The following is a 16,817-nucleotide window of genomic DNA, read 5'->3' on the forward strand; positions in this document are numbered from 1 at the left end:
CTTGCAAAACTCTTTAACATACAACTCCTGCCTGAAGTCCTTGTTCTTGCTCCTCTTGGTGTGAAACACACACATTTGTTCTTTTTGTGAAGGCGGTCGCCTCTTGGACAGCACATCGTCCGGTTCCTCATCTCGATCTCAGAGCCCGTTGTTGCTGAGCCCTGCAAACTCTCAGAACATGTACAATGGTGGGCCCATGATGCGCTCCCTCAGGTGAGACTGATTCTTTTTCTCCATTTCTGGACCAACATTAATCCAAACTACACACTGCTGGCAGTGCTGAATTCATATGGATGTTCAGATTGAATGTTTTTTGTTGTTTTGGGTTTTTTTTTCTCACATTTGCCTGCTTTTGGTGTAACTTCTTATTTTGATATCAGGTCTCTCTGACTATATAGTTTTAATTTTTATTTTTACATATGAAATAGTTTTTAGACTTTGCTATGTCTGGTATATTTACAACAACATTGCAGTAATATGCAGTTTAGGTTCCTGCGAACCTAAACTGCGAAGGTTTATTTCAGACCTCCTTCAAAAGAAAACATTTTTAATGAGTGAGGTAGCATGGTCCAAAAAAAAAGGAGAATGGAGGTGGAAGGAAACGGGATGATTAGTATCTCTGTGTCAAGAATAGACAAATCTGAATATAAAATATAGCTCTACTGTATTTAAGGTGAAGATCAAGGATGAGAGTCATGTAAGCATTGAATTTGATTCTGTGATGCAACAAGTCACGTCTTGTTGCATCATCAAAAATGGTGAATCAAAAATGGTGAACATACTGCCTGATTGAAAGGTCTTTAGGAAGACGGGGCTTGGAATGGCAGAATGGCAGAAAAGCTGTTGCAGTTGATGTGATTCGTTGAAAGACTTCAGGGGAAGGTAAAACAATAGACAGATACTGTCTTATACTGTCTGAAAGATTTCTGAGCACAGTGTCGGTGAAATGTTTGAGTGCGTGGCCATGTAAGTCATACCTGATTAGGGAAGGGAGGAAGAAGCAATACAAAAGCTTGTGAGCGGACTAGAATTACGAAGAAGAGAGGGATGAGTCATGACTGGCTACGTCTTACCTAGAGATCTACCAATTCACTCTTACTAATGCCGGAGTGTGCATTAGCCAGTGAGGTACCGCACTCTTACATTGAAACTGAGACAGTGGCTATAGAGCGCTGGACAGTGTCCATGGAGGCGACAGGAGTAGAGGAGAAGGGATGAACATGGGTGGAAGGAAGGAAGGAAGACTGATGACATGTAGAGGAGACGGCAGCCCTGAAGGTGAAGGTCAGAGCTGGGAGGAGGGCTTTGAGCTGGAGGTGATGATCCAAGGCTGGATCTGGGAGCATTTCCTTGGATCTGAGGAGTGTGAGAGGGGAATGAGGGTCTGAGTGTCCAGGACCAGGATCCTCGTCTGACATTTTTGACATGAATCCCAACTTGCTTAAAGCTTGGTTGGTGAGCAGATCAAGCCTTATAAATCAATGCTTGATCTGTGATTGGCTTTGACAAGACACGGTCCAATGCTGATAGGCAGCGATAGAAGCGGATGACACAGTGACTGGATGATGCAGGTGAGCCTGAAGAGAGGTTTCCCGTTTGAATTCATGCCCAGGCTTCACACCATGGACATGATTCCTGGTTTTCTAAATTTCTCACTCTATTCCACTTAGGAGCACATGAGATCATTAAGTTTGTTTTACTCCAGGAGCCATAAAAGTTTGGAGTTTATGCAACTCAAGGCATTTTTCATTGTGGTAAAGTGTTGTAATGTGTCTTATGTTCTCAGTCACCCAGGTGAAGGAGTGATCCAGCTCATTTCTGTGGCTCGGTCCAACAGTTTAGGGATTACGATCGGAGGAGGCTCCAACAGGCCCGACGGCCCCGCTGTGTTCATCCAGGAAGTTCTGTCTGGAGGAGACTGTCACAGGGTGAGACATGGAAATGACTGCCGCAAATACATCAACACTGATCTCCACATAAAAACAAGCAAAAAAAAAAAACATGAAAAGTTTTATATTTTGTTGTCATTTTAGAAAGTGAAACTTATATGGATTCATTACAAAAAGAGTGAAATATTCAATGTTTTCTGCTAATGGCCATCTCTGCTCTATGGATTAAGACAATATGTCATCATACATGTTTAGCAGCACATACACAACTCAGTAAAACTCCAAAGACCACTGTGTTTTAAAATGATTTGTCTTCTCTAAGAAAATCAATGGAAACAACTTCAAGTGTTTTCTACTGTTATTTTGTTCTCCTTACAGTTAAACTTTGATAAGAATTATACCAAGACTAATAACAGAGACAGAGCAGTAGAGGTAGGCATTTACTGTATCGCTTATATTTATTGTGATTAATTTATTTTTATTATAAAAATTTTGATTCATCGTTGTCATGATAAATTCCAATTAAAAATATGTGGAAGGCCCAAAGTATAACTATTTTCTCCACTGTTTGTTAAACGAGAGCCTTAATAAATATCAAAACATTTGAAAATATGATCAAATCCAATTACTGTGCTGCTTAGTGAGACAAATCACACTTCCTTATGTGACAATAGTCCTAAAGAAGACAAACTGAATATTCTTTAAGAGCAGTGCATGTGTTTGTCGAGCTATGATTGTGGAGCTATGCAGTCACAGCTACAGTTACCAAAAAGAAAGTTGTAAATAGTACTAGATAATATTGTGATAAAAATTGAAGTCCACATTGCTATGGAGCAGAACTTCTCTCAAATGACATCACTAGCAGTCAGCTTCCTGTGATAGCTTCTTATAGTTGGAGCTTACTTTAGTTCCCTAAAGACAGTTGGTCACAGCCAAACCTTTTTCTACAAACTGACATCTTGCTACTTGAGGAAACTGATACATTGGTCAGGATTTGCCAACTCTATCCATTGAGCCTTGACTTTGGACCCATGACAGCAGCTGGGCGAAGCTCGACTGAGATGGATGCGTCGCAGCCATGAGGGACTTCTTTTTGTGCAAAGATTGTTTTTCTTTTTTTCTCCATTGCGGAAGGAAGAGACACTCAGGGAGTACAGGAGAGGAAAGATGGAGTGCAGGTGCAGACCTCTGCAGCTATTGCCTCAGATTAGTGTAAACTCTGCTGAGCAACGCTCCGGTCAAAGACTGCTGATTCTGACCCTCCCACTCTGACTGGCCAAACCCACTTCCATCACTCATCCAGCCTGAGATCACAGGGCTTCTTTTCAGTCTATAGTGATCTGTCCTAATAATGTACCAGTAGGTGTTACTGAACCATAGCCACACTCACAAAAGAAATACTTGAAATGTGTGTAATTTATTCCTAAATCCTCTGGTGGTCTGTTAGGTTCTGCCCACACAGAGATCAGATCAGGTGTTCTGTCGTTTGTCCTTTGAGTTAAGTTTTCAGTATGATAAAAGGATTTTTTTTTTTTTTCCCCTGAAGAGTTTCTAAATGTAAACTACAGACTTGAAGTTAGTGGAAGGAGGACTCCAACACCCGACTCTCCTGTCAGGGTTTATTTGTGAACGAATGTTTAATCAGCCCCAGAGATTCAACCTCTCAGATAATTCATGCCTCGGTCTCTGGCTTTAATGAGCTCATTATGACTGCGGCTCGTTCAAAATCAGGATTACGAAAAGCCCGCTGATGCAAATTGCTGTGCTTTGTAAACATCAGACTCTTAAATTTTGCTATAACAAGAAGGTGCCAAAGGCTGAAAACGAGTCGACTGAGATGAACTCTGGAAGCAAACTGGACCAGCAGAACCACAAAGCTGTTTCAACCTGCTGTGTCCTCAGTACGGGTTGTAAAATAAAACACATTAGTTATGTTTGTTATAAAAAAAAAGAGACAAGGGAGGACATATTGTGTCACTAAATAAAGCTTTTTCAAATGTTGTTTATGTTTATGTATATGAGCATAAGAGGAATAGAAGTTTGACCAAAATGCAAACAGGAAGAAGGGACTTTAAAGAGAAAAAAATATAGGTAAAGGAAAAGCAAAGATTCCTAAAAAAAAAAAAAGAAGAACAAATAAACAAGAGTGAAATGGGTGAAGCATAAATAACAATACAAACAGAAAAATCCCAAAGACCCCATCAGGTTTTAACGACAACATGAAGAGGTGAAACCCAGGATCTCCTCTCACATCCAGGAATCCTCCTTCTTTCTTGAACTACAGCGGCAAACATGTTTACATTTTCCACATTTCGGCATTCTACAACCACAAACCGCAATATATGTTATTCTGACAGACCAACACAGTAGCACATAATGACAGATTTTTAGTTTTGTGGCTCTTAATTGGCTGATTGGGTTTTTAATATTTAACTTTTTCACAATGTCCATTTTTTCCCATGTTAGCCATAATCATCTTAATTACAAGTCATAAATATTTGAAACATTTCCCTCTGTGTAGATTGAATCTATATACAATTTGAGTTTCAGTTAATTAAAAACTAAACTTTTTCTTTTCAAGATGCATCACTATGACCACCAGTAGTAAAATCGTAACCATGGCAGCGGGGCTCACGTTGCAGGAGCCCTTCTGACCTCTGCAGGGTCCGGTCTTGTTGCTCTGACTCTACAGAACGTGACAGATCGTTAAAGGAAGACCCCACTGTCAAACTTTACTTATCTCTGGACCTCAGATTTCCCCCCCCCACATTTAAAGCAGACATCCCATAATAAAGAGAAGTGACTGGTGCTACGACTTGAAGCAATCCCAGGCACTCTCAGGATTTGCACATATCACCCCTTTTCTGCAGCCTCCGCTGCTTCTCTCATGTTAATCCCATCCTCCTCGCCTCTCTGTCCACCCACTCTGTCAAATGTGGGCAATATGACAAGCAGAGGAGGAGAATAAAGGAGAAGAGAGAGAAAGAGAGTACAGGGATCTGTGCTTGTGTGTTTATGTGCGTTAAAGAAGGTGTTTCTTCTTGTTTAGATGTTTGCTGAATATATTGCGAGGTGTTTTTTGGCGGGGAGATTCAAGACACAAAGAGGATCAGAGTCAGTTTTTAAAGCAGTGTTTAACTCCAAAAACATGTTCCCTTCAGTTAGGTGGAAATAAGGAACATTTCTTGAGAGTTGTGTTCTTATTGCGCTTTTGCGTCAAACAGTCTTGAGATGAGAACATTCACAGCACAGCTGGACGGGTCAGTCCCTCCATCACGGCCCTGACGCACCTCTGGGTTTGGGACCTGGCTTGTATTCAGAATATTTTGAGTTCTACTGAACAGCCATGCTCCACTCAGAAATGGACCGTCTCCTCAACAGCCTCCTGTGAGGCGACAGCCTGCTGACTGCTTGGAGCAAGAGACGCAGAAAAGAAGTGAAAGGAAGTTATGAAGTGATTTCTCTCCAGAATATCAATGCAGCTTTTGCATCCTTGGTTTCCCAGAGAGATAAATTTTCCTCACTGATAAAACAGAAGGTCTCTCATCATTTGATTCTTAAAAGAAAAATAAGATTTATTGTTTATTTCATAATTTTGCTAATTTTGCTGATAAATTGGCCCCAATTTCCGTAATTTTAATCGATCGGCCGATACTTACATGTGAAGTCAATCTTATCTAAAGATCTAAAAATCCACCACTGTCCTTCTGCTCTCCTCTTAGAGGTTTGACTGTCTGACTGACCCACCAACTGTAAATGTTTGCAGTTAGCAACACTGTTACCGACTCAGGGACTTTCTTTCTACATTTAGTGGTATTTCTGACAAAAAAAAAAATAAAAATCTGCACCAGCCAAAACGGGGAACCCCAAATCAGGCTTTTTAAAGATAGTATTTGACAATCGGCCAGAAAACAGCAATCGCTGCAGCCCTAATTTTTTCCCTTACGATTTTGCAGGCTGGAAAAGCAACACAGTTATTGATAAGTCAACACAACTCTGTTGAGGGGGTTGCTGGCCAATCAGCTGCAGATTTAACCAGAACTGAAAGCTAGATGTCACGACACATTTTTGAATGGAGAAAATCTCCTAAGCTTCGTTTGTTTTTATCCTCCAGTCATAGTGCTGCAGAGATTTGGATTTCTTTCATAGCGTTTTTTTGTTTGTTTGTTTGTTTGTTGTTTTTTTTCTCATCTGACCTACAAATTCAAAATCTTCCATCTCCAGCTGGACAGGCCAAAACAAATCAAAGCTGCACGTCGACACTCATCCATGAAGTCCCTTAAACTCAAGCTACGATTGTGTTTCCTCCCTGATGTGAGCCAGCGTCTCATGACGTGGCTCTCTGTGTGACGAGTCAGCAGAAAGATCATGAAATGATGCATTTATTTAAACTGTAGTCATCCTGTTGTGGTGTGATCATCATTTTTGTACTACGAATGTTTACTGGGGTCTGAACTTCGGAGTGCAGCTGTAACTCGAAGTGTGTAACAAGTTACTGTCTGAATCGACTCTAGTCAAAGAAACACTAAACCATTTCTGATGTTAGGTGAATAAATTCTTCAAATGAGAACCGTCTGACAGGGTTCTAGGTTGTCCTGCGTTTCTGAACACTCCTCACATCCTTTGGACGTTTTCACATTTTGACGCATAACAAACACAAACTTTTCTTAACATGACAACTTAATAAATGTAACACGTTTTCTTGGATTTCATTACGTTTGACCAGTGAAGGCAGTGTATTTCAATTGGCTCACTTCTTTTCTTTTTCCAGTGAAGTTTAACCCTAATCAGAAACTGCTGTTTCCCTAAATAGAGTAAATCTGAGATAATCTCCACACACAAGATCTCCCAGATCCAAATGAATTAAAGTACAAACATTCTAAACAATAAAGACAGTAAGACACTACACACTTAACACCTACATGTTAGCTTTAGCATGTATGCTCTGCAGCATCCTGCAGGCGCTGCTAAATGAATGAGAGGAAATCCATTTGAACAGAATCAGCCGTCAACGTAAAAGAGCTTATAAATATCCACTGGATTTAAAGCGTCTTTGTCTTTGTGCAGGATGGCCGCCTGAGGCCGGGAGATCAGCTCATTGCCATCAACAAGGAGTCTTTGATTGGTGTAACTCATGAGGAGGCAAAAGGCATTCTGAACAAAGTGAAATACAGGTGGGTTCGGACAACATTTGTCCAAAAATAAGGAAGCCTTGCAGTAACTGCAGCTAGTAATCACATAAATGGAGGTCCAAGTATTCTCATCGAAGTCGACATGCAGCTGGTATAGATTCAGACATTAAAATGCAGTTGTCTGTGTCTTTATGCTGATGTTTGCTTTTATATTTGCAGTCACCTCCTTTTAGAACTTCTTCTACCTGTTTTTTTTTTTTTTTCCATCTCCAGCCAAGACAACACGGTGGAAATCGCCTTCATCCCTGGAAAAGGTCTTTTTCCCAGCAGCACATCGCTCCACAACGGAGTCCAGCGAGCCGCCGGCAACAGCTACAACTCTGGACGCCTAAAAGTTCACATCAGGTCACCTGAGGTCAGCTCCACGACTTGGGTGTTGCCACATAACGTGTTTTGTTACGCATGTAAAAGAATAAATGCTTTTTTTCAGTGAAACAAAATGGAAATTCTAGAATCTGATTTTTAGGGATGATCAGACGTCTTCAGAAATTAGAGACCATAAATGTGGACAGCTTGAAAATATTTTCTGATTCTCTTTCCGCTGATACAGCAATGAGCTCCTGATGTTAGAATAGGGCTTTTTCATCATGTCTAAGGCATTACTCTCATAGGCACTAATGTCTTTTTACGATTCACGGCTGTAATGGATCCATTTCAGTTTGTGCTGTTTGGTTGTTTTGGTGCAGATCTGTGCAGAGGAACCAGCTCTAGTGTCTTCACCCTCTCCAGACATCTGTCCTCCAGATATCCATATTTCAGGTAAAAATGAAGCGACATTTGTTTTCAGTTTTACTTATCAACTTTACAAATCTGAGATGTGGTTTCCTGTCACCATCTACAAGAACGCTTTGAAGAATTTGAATTAATATGATTTTACAACAACAATTAATTTCCCATTGGGCTCAACAAAGAATTTTTGAGTTTGAATTGATTTTTAATTTGAACTGATTTCTAATCCCCTGCAAGCAGACGGTCGTTAGATTAACTGTCTGATCTGAGCATAAAAAAACATTCCCACACACAGATGCTGGATTAGATTGAATCAAGAGATTTGTCTTTAAATTAAACTGCATCACAGTGGGGGACCTTAAAGTAATCAACAATGAGGCAATAAAAAAATGCATAGTAATAGAATATGATTAAAGATTGCTCTTAAAAGTCCTTTTTACTAGAGATTTAATAGCGGAAGAATTAAGATGCAAGCTGTGTACATGTTACCATGCCCAGAGGCAACAGTTAATTAATTAGATACAGCAGCATAATTCATACAATTATCTCTTATTAAGGACAATGAAAGTGGAGGTTAACGGCCATTATTACATGAATGCATATTGAGTGTAGTTCAATCAATCAGTATGTAAACAAACAAAATGTACCAGATCAGAGCAGGAAGCACCAGTTCCGCTGAGGGATTTCTACTCATGTGCTTGTGCTGTAATTGGATTATGTTTATGTTTCACAAACACAAATATTCAGTAGGATTTATGGTATACTGCCCCAAAAACAGACAGACAGATCCCGTGCAGAGCAGGTAATGTTGTGCGCAATCACATTCACACAATTTCATACACAAGTGTCATTATTTATTTATTTTTTTGCTTTTTGAACTTTATAAATGTAGTAATGTCAGCAGTAAAACTGCATATAACTTTAACTTACCCATCAGTCTGTGTTTTTTTTTTCCATTTGACATTTGAACTAAAGAAAAAAATGTAAACATTAGAGCTCCAACCAATGAAAAGTTTGAAAATGGTTTCTGATCAAATGTTTATTTGTTTACCAGACAATTTCTGTCAATACTATACTATATAATATAATGCCCTGTTCTTTAGATAAGATTCCTTAGTTTCAGATTCCCTCTGGTTGTATATATTTCTGGATTGTTTTCGCATTACTGCATATAATCAAAGAGCACCAGTCAGGCCTGTGCAGCCTTTGCCAAGAGCCAGCTGTAAATATACAGTATGTTTCCATATGATAAACTCTGACTGCAGTAAGGAACATATTAAACAAGATCTTTTAATTGGAGCCAAGAATTTTAATTGGAGAAAATGTGCTTCATAATTAAAAATAATTCAAATATTTGCCACAGAGCAGAAGCTTGATTGTGAAGTGTGTGGCCTATGGTCTGTGGCTGGATGCCATCCAACAAGCTTGCTCCAATCCTATTGCTTGGGATTACCCCAGCCAAGGTTATATCCTAAGTGCATTGTCCACTTAGCACCCTTGCAGCCTCTTATTGGAGGAGCCAGTTGCTAGCGGAGACAGATTTCACTAGGTGATCCCACATGGCTACTACGGGATTTCCCTGCCCTGTCTTAGCTTTGAGATTTTCCGACTTATTACTCAGTTCAGTGGAAAACACTGATGTGATCTTTCTGACTGTATAAATGTCTCTGATGGAGTGTTATTTCTGTGGCAATGGAGACATTTGCTCAGATTCCCAGTATTTTGGCTTGAGGTGAAAAGTTTAAATGCAGGACTGTGCATCTTGGCATTATATGAATAATACTGAGTCTACAAAATATGCTACAAAAATGTTTAATTACAGCTAAAACCAGATCTGAATGTAATGTTAATACTTAATCTAACATGGGACCAGTGCTTTCATGCAAGCATGGTGGTAAGGTTAAAGCTTTGTTAAGTTTTTATTTTTTGTTCTTGTTGAAGGGGTTATCCTCTCCACTCTAACCTACGTTCCTTCTCAATATGAAGAGAAGGGTATTTCTGCAAAGTTAATTCACTGATTCAGTTTTTTTTCACTTTCTGTGCCGATGCGGATATCTGAGCTTTAGTATCGGCGGATACCAAACCGATGCACAAAAGCAGCGCTGAATTGACAAAGCATTTCTTTTGTACCTATATTTTTCCACACATAGGATCATTAATTTACTGAGTTACAAATGTATTTGATCAATAGCTTCACAAGCCTGGTCAAACATGTAAAGAATAAACTGCAGCAAACCTTTCAAATGGTTCAGAAAGTGCCATTATTAATTCTAGATATAATGTAAAATAAATAATAAAGCAGGAAGCTGCTCAGACCACTGGGCATAGATTAACTTTAAATTTAAGTATTGGGCCCTGTGAACATTAAAATCACATGCTCATTAGTTACACATGCATAAGAATGTAAGTAGTTCATGTTCAAACATAAGTTCACCAAGAATATGAAAAATGTAAATGGAAGCTAATAGAAATTTAAGAACTAAACCTTGAGGTACATCTCAACCAAACTACTCTAATAATTAATGCTCTATTGTTACTAAGAGAAAAGCTATTATTTGTTCTGTCTCAAAAGATTTTAGGCCTTCAAATTCATCCATTTGTTCACCAGAATTTTTTCACATATAGGTTCAAACCTTTGCATTTCCTCACTCTTGTAACACTGGATATGTGTTCAGTTAGTCTCTAAACTTTGAGTAACAAACCATAAATATCATCAGAGTCAGACTTTGTTGAGCTTATAGACTCTGGTCAAAACATGGATCCTCTGAGTATGGGGTAAAGTTTAAGTCTCCCTCTCTCTCTCTCTCATAGTGTTATTACTTTCATATTCAGCTTCACATATCTGGGACAAAGTCATCAAATTAATATTAGGCATTGGCCCTTTGCCCTCCATACTCATGTTGTTTTGCTCTCTTTCATCTGTATAATCATCCATCTTTCTTCCACTCCCCTCCTTTTAATCATCTGCTTTTATTCCAACCCCCCTTCTCTCTCTCTCTCTCTCTCTCACACACACACACACACACACACACACACACACACACACACACACACACACACACAGATGTCTATCACTGCAGCCAGCTACCTCCCTGCTGATTTTGCAGATAATCCAATGATATTTTTCCTCCCATTGTTTACAAAGTGTCCCATGTCCTCACATACACTTTCTTTATTCTCATGCATTTTTTGTGCATATTTTCGTAACATAGAGATTGCTGTGTTATAGACTCAGGTCCGCCATCTATTGTTAATCGATCTTCATGTTTCTTTGTACAGGTTCCACCAGCCAAAGGTCTCCAACAGGGACGAAACCCAGAATAACACTTGACCCATACATTCGCCTCAAACTGGACAAGTTAGACTTGGTGAGTGCTGTCATCTGGTTAGAAAATGTGTTTGAGCTAAATAGAGATAAAATTCACTCATCAGTTTTACAAAAGCCTTCACATCTTGAACCTTCCAACATTTTGTCAGATTATAACCACAAACCTTTTTGCATGCTACTGGAACTTGATGTGATATGCCAACACAAAGTCATCCATCCATCCATCCATCCATCCATCCATCCATCCATCCATCCATCCATCCATCCATCCATCCATCCATCCATCCATCCATCCATCCATCCATCCATCCATCCATCCATCCATCCATCCATCCATCCATCCATCCATCCATCCATCCATCCATCCATCCATCCATCCATCCATCCATCCATCCATCCATCCATCCATCCATCCAATCAATCTCTTCAGTCAGTCTTTCAGTCTTGTGGGTGTGTTTGTGAGTGGGACTCTGATGAGCCATATAGGTTCAGTCCATTTACTATTAACCAGTGGTCAACAAAGTACTGAGCTCTAGTACTTTAGTAAAAGTATTGATGCTCATTGTCAAATCTACCAGTAAAAGTTCCTTGGTCAAATGTTTACTTCAGTTAAATTCCTGAAGTACTTACTTTTGAAAATACTCAAGTATTCAAATCGTATTTGCTAGTATCAGTTCATGGCTGTATTGTTTTCTGAGTGCTTTTACAGAACCATGTAACTCTCTGAAACCAGATGATGATGTACTGACATGAAGTCTACACCACCTGTAAAAACTTCTGAATGAAAAATTAGTTCTAATGACAGCTATTTTAGTTTTTAGTTTTTTTTGTATTTAAAATGTTCCAATCCCCCCCGTCCCCAAAAATAAGAAAATGAAAAACAGGAGAGACCTTTTCCCTCTGAAAAAAGTAACGTTGGGAACTACAATTAATGCCATACTTACCATAAAAACATCAAACATGGAGGCGCTGGTTTCTTGAGTTTCTCCAACCGTCTCCATTGCTGACTTCTGTTTGAGTGAAAACGGGAGTTCAGCTCACCACACTTATGACGTAATTCCAAATCCCAGGTGTGAGCGGCGGCTGTGATTGGTTCTCCTTGTTGTGAGGAGCGCAGCATGTGGCCAATTGCATTTCAGTAAAGAAAAACAGCAACAGCGAACTAAAAGGCTACGCTGAGCCAAAAGGAATGAGGAACGATGAGCTTCCTAGAAACGTAGTGGCGTCCAAGGTACAATATATGTCTTTGAAATATAGTGAATTGAAAGTCATAATTTCCCCCAAAAATAAATACTCAAAAAAAAACTTTAGAACAGTCTAATAAGTCCAAGTGATGTGAGTAGAATGGGATGTTCCCTACATGGCTACATGTAGTCATCAAGATCTAATATAATAATAATAATAATTAATAATAATAATAATATCACAACAGTGCAAATCATGAATTTCATGGAAAATGCATTTAAATTTCTGAACTCCTGGTTGCATCTGCTGTTAACACTTTATTTGGATAGATGTGCTGCAGAGAACAGAATGAAGAAACGTGTCACACAGGCAGCCTTCTTTCAATACATTTTAACTTAATTTGACGGATGCAGCACTTTAGTGTCCCTCCACCCCCAGAGCTGTTTTTATCTCATAATTGATATCTAATGCAGTGTCTCTTTTTTTCTCTCTCTCTCATTGCTTCTTGGGTTATATTTGCACTGTTCTTTTTTAGGCTCTTTTTACACCATCAGCACATTCTCTCTCTCTCTCTCTTTTTTCTCTCTCTCTCTCTCTCTCCTTTCTGCTGCCCTTCACCAACCCAAGTCCAACTGATGAGTTCTGTTCTCTGTTTCTCTCTGCAGCTGTCTGCCGTCTGTACAGTTTGTTACCAATATTTCGCTTTGATTTTAATGTTGCCCAGATGCTGCTCAGCTGTATCCTGACCCTAATCTACCAATTCATTAGTGGGATTATAAAGAAAAGGAAGAGATTAAACATGGAATACAGGAAGAATTCTCTCTTGATTCTTCCTGTGGATCCTTTGCAAAAATAATAAATAGCACATAGTTTATCGATTGCTGTGGTGAGAAAAATGACAGACTAGTTATTCCAGATGTTTGCATATCTGAATCTGTTTTAAAAAGTCCCAGCTCTAGACGTTTATTCAACAGCACATATCCACCACAAACAGAAACACCTGACGGCCGTCTGCTATTGTTCCTGTCATGGAATGTCCTTTATTCCTTTAAAGATAAGAAAGCAGATTATTCCCAGATTTACTCAGCATATAAGCCTTCGTGCTGTGTGTGTATTTTTGGTCTGTGCTTACTTTCCTGTCTCTCTGTCTCAGGCTTTGTCCTTCCTCGGATTGGACGTCAGTGAAGAGAAGAGGAAGACGCTGAGGCACAGCCTGACCCCTGACCCCCAAGGCACCGTGGCGTATGGAGGTGAGGCGCACGCACACTCCCACTCACTCTGAAGTCAGCCATGCGTGCATCCAGGCTCGTCGATGTGTGTGTGGGGATGCTGTCAGATCACTGGCCCTGTGTGACGTTATCATGCTCCTGATTGGCTGCGACATCGCTGTTCGGTGACACGCTGAGGAAGCATGATGTGTCTGTTTGTGGTCAGTCAAAGGGAAATGTTCTCGTAGACTCATGATGAATTTCCTGTATGGTATTAAAAAATCCTAACCGCACTATCTGAACCATTTGAAAGAAGGTTTGATGTTTATTTAACATGTCTGATCAAACTGGTCAACCTGTTGTTTCCATCAGTTTCTTTGTCACTTCTCTTCCACTGACTGTTCTCCTCCTAATTGCACTGACTGAGCAAATGAAAGTTGTGTTTTAACATGTTTGACCATGGTTTTTGAAGCTATTGGTGTATTTAAGTGTGCTGTGCTGGTGCAGAAATATCAAACAGATTTGTAATTCAGCACATTCCTGTCTATATTTAAAAAAAACAAAAAAACATTTTAATTCAGTTAGGCTGTTTTTCCCGATTCAGATCTGTATCAGGCCACACTAAACCTCTTAGACAGATTTTTTTCCCCCCAGTAAGCATCTGAAATATTCCTCTTCCAATCCACTTTCAATGACTCACATCTGGAAGTGTTGTTTCCAAAGAGTCAGTTCTGAAATAATGAAATTAAACCTCGTCAACAAATCCCTTGGAGATGTAAGCAGTGGTCTATGAAAGGGTTGGTTTTGTGTTAGAGATAAAGCTTTTTATTAGTAAAAATTGTTGACTTGATAAATTTCAAAACAATTTATTGAAAAGACACCAAGAACCCTTTACTAATGAGGTCACATATTTTGTAAAGCTCTTTTTTTTGCTGCTCCAGTCACTCTTATGAAACAATGGGATTTTTATCTTGGTAAAAAAAAATAAATAAAAAAATAAAAAATGATGAAAATAAAACCACATAAACTCACTTCAGTCTGGCATTTGTTAAAATTAAAGACATGTTGGATCATCCATAATTTGGTGTCCCTAGAACCGTCGAAGACTCTGAATGGAATGATCAGGTGCTAATAGACTAGACAGTCATCAGCATATAAACGGAATGGAATCTCGTTTTTCCTCAAGATAATTCCCAGTTGGAAAAGATAAAAGGAAAAAAGAAGAAATGAGCCTTGTGGTACCCCTTCTAATTACAGGTGGAGACTACTCTACCACTGAGCTACAGTACGCTTTAAACCATATATCATCTTCATTTAATGACAATATTTACCTATGAGTATTGTTATCAGTGTGACCTGGTGTTTCGTAGGAATGGTGGGTTCTGATCCAAAGAAATCAGTGAGCAGCTCTGAACGAGCTGAACACAGACCGATTTGTTTCATCGGCTGATTTTTACCTGATTGATTTGATTTGCATGCTCTATGAAAAGAACACTGCAGCTTATGAGACACTGAATATTTCTGATGTTAAGCTAATTAACGTTTCTTCTGAAGCTAAAGTTTGGACACGCATAATGAAAATACATGTTCAAACTTCTCCCTGTTCTCTTGCTCTCTCTGTTCGGTCTTAGATTATGTGGAAGCTTGTCGGAACATCTTCCAGGAGGACCTGGAGGTCCTGGGGTTAGGATCGGGCCCCTTCACCTTCTCCTATCATGAAGCAGCCAGTTTGATGGACACATCGGCGTTTCATTCACCGGTACGTTTCTCTGAAGAGTCTTTCAGACCAGCAGCAATAAACTGGACCATTAATGTCTCAAGTTCTCCAGGGTTCTGCTAATAATCTCAATGTTTGGCTCAAGTGTGCTGAAGCAGAAACGCATCAAGGTTGCATCAAACCAGCCCTGTTTAGTTCGCTTCGCTTCGACTCCAGCTTGTTTGTCCAGACGTCCGGTTCGTTTGAGGCAAGAATAAATAATTCAACTCTGATGCAGACCAAATAAAGAAACTCCAATTCGGTTGAAGTGAATTCTGTTATGGTTTGAACGCATATGTGAACACCAAATGGACCATGGACCACTCCGGACTATGTCACAGTGCGACTTGGGTAAATACAACCAAAAAAAAGTCACAGTTTAGCTCTAGTGGGAAAAGGCTCGAGATCTTTGCAAATAACAAAAGAGAAATCCTCCAACTTCTAAAAACCTGACACCACTCCGTTTTTGTTCACATGTGGTGAAGAAGGAAGTTGTACTCGGTGTCTTCTTCAGAGGTTTTCATGTCGTTATCTTCCATAGTTCTTGGTGCAACGCCCCCACCGGCAAGGTGGTGAACAGGTTTTCATAAGGGTTTGGCTGGTTTGACGCAGTGCCGTCTGAAATGGAACAAATGTTGCAACTTTGGTCCACAATTGAAGCGAGTACCGAACAATCAGCTGGGACTCCAGCTCCTGAGGCCTGGACTTGGAAGATCCTTGTGTTAAAGTCTAGAGAACACACACTAAGAGTCACTGTTAAACACACACACAAAGAACTGTCTCATGCTGTGTCTGCTTGACTGTGTGTGCATCTGCAGACTTATGAATCAGAGTGCAGCTACAGCAGTGAGGAGATGGAGCAGTTCCAGACCGAGGTGAAGCAACTGCAGACCCAAATGAAGCAACTCAAGGTGAACTTGATTTCTCTGCAAACCCAACTTCATCCTGTCAATGTTCCTTTGATAGAAGCATATGATCTATCACCAGCTGCGCTGCTTAGTGACAGTAAAGAGTTAATCAGTCAAGTACACACACACACCCCAGGTTTTTGTCTTGTTTTGTCAAATTGCAGCCACAGACTTTAGTGTATTCTATAGGGATTTTCTATGGCCCACTGTTGCTCGGTAGAGAAGCCACCAAAAAAACAAACATAAAAATCACAGATTCTTTAGGATGACCCTGAATGTTTTAGGTGTTTCCCTGCTAACACACACCTGGCCTAAAAGAATGTGTGTTTAACCTCTCCTGACAGCGCGCTGAGGAGGTAATGTGATCGTTGAAACAGGTGGCCCATCAGAACCAAGCTTTAGAACCACTGCGTTACTTTGTGTTGGACTACGACCCAAAACCCCAATGAAACGTGTTGTGAAAAGGTTTCATTTTTCTGTACTTGAGCTCTTTCTGAGAAAAACTAACATTTTCAACTGGGAATTTACTGGAGGAGAAATCTGTCATCCCTGGAGTCAAGTTCAAGTCTGTTTGTGTAGCTCATTTCAGCAACAAAGCGGTTCAACATCATTAAGTCACCAG

At 39.8% G+C, this 16,817-nt stretch overlaps 1 protein-coding gene across 13 annotated transcripts in view; it reads left to right on the top strand.

The window, feature by feature from the left end:
- The window catches only part of si:dkeyp-72e1.9 (syntaxin-binding protein 4), a 64,458-nt gene that overhangs the window by 41,300 nt on the left and 6,341 nt on the right, over positions 1-16,817 (top strand). For all 13 annotated transcript variants that reach the window (XM_044099153.1, XM_044099159.1, XM_044099147.1 and 10 more), the window contains exons 7-15: positions 93-213; positions 1,787-1,928; positions 6,957-7,063; positions 7,295-7,436; positions 7,768-7,840; positions 11,090-11,178; positions 13,477-13,573; positions 15,163-15,290; positions 16,106-16,198. In XM_044099153.1, coding sequence (XP_043955088.1) covers positions 93-213; positions 1,787-1,928; positions 6,957-7,063; positions 7,295-7,436; positions 7,768-7,840; positions 11,090-11,178; positions 13,477-13,573; positions 15,163-15,290; positions 16,106-16,198 — 992 coding nt within the window. The remainder of the gene's footprint in view (positions 1-92; positions 214-1,786; positions 1,929-6,956; positions 7,064-7,294; positions 7,437-7,767; positions 7,841-11,089; positions 11,179-13,476; positions 13,574-15,162; positions 15,291-16,105; positions 16,199-16,817) is intronic.

The sequence above is a fragment of the Gambusia affinis genome, linkage group LG19 (assembly GCF_019740435.1).
Source record: "Gambusia affinis linkage group LG19, SWU_Gaff_1.0, whole genome shotgun sequence".
NCBI classification, from domain to species: Eukaryota; Metazoa; Chordata; class Actinopteri; order Cyprinodontiformes; family Poeciliidae; genus Gambusia; species Gambusia affinis.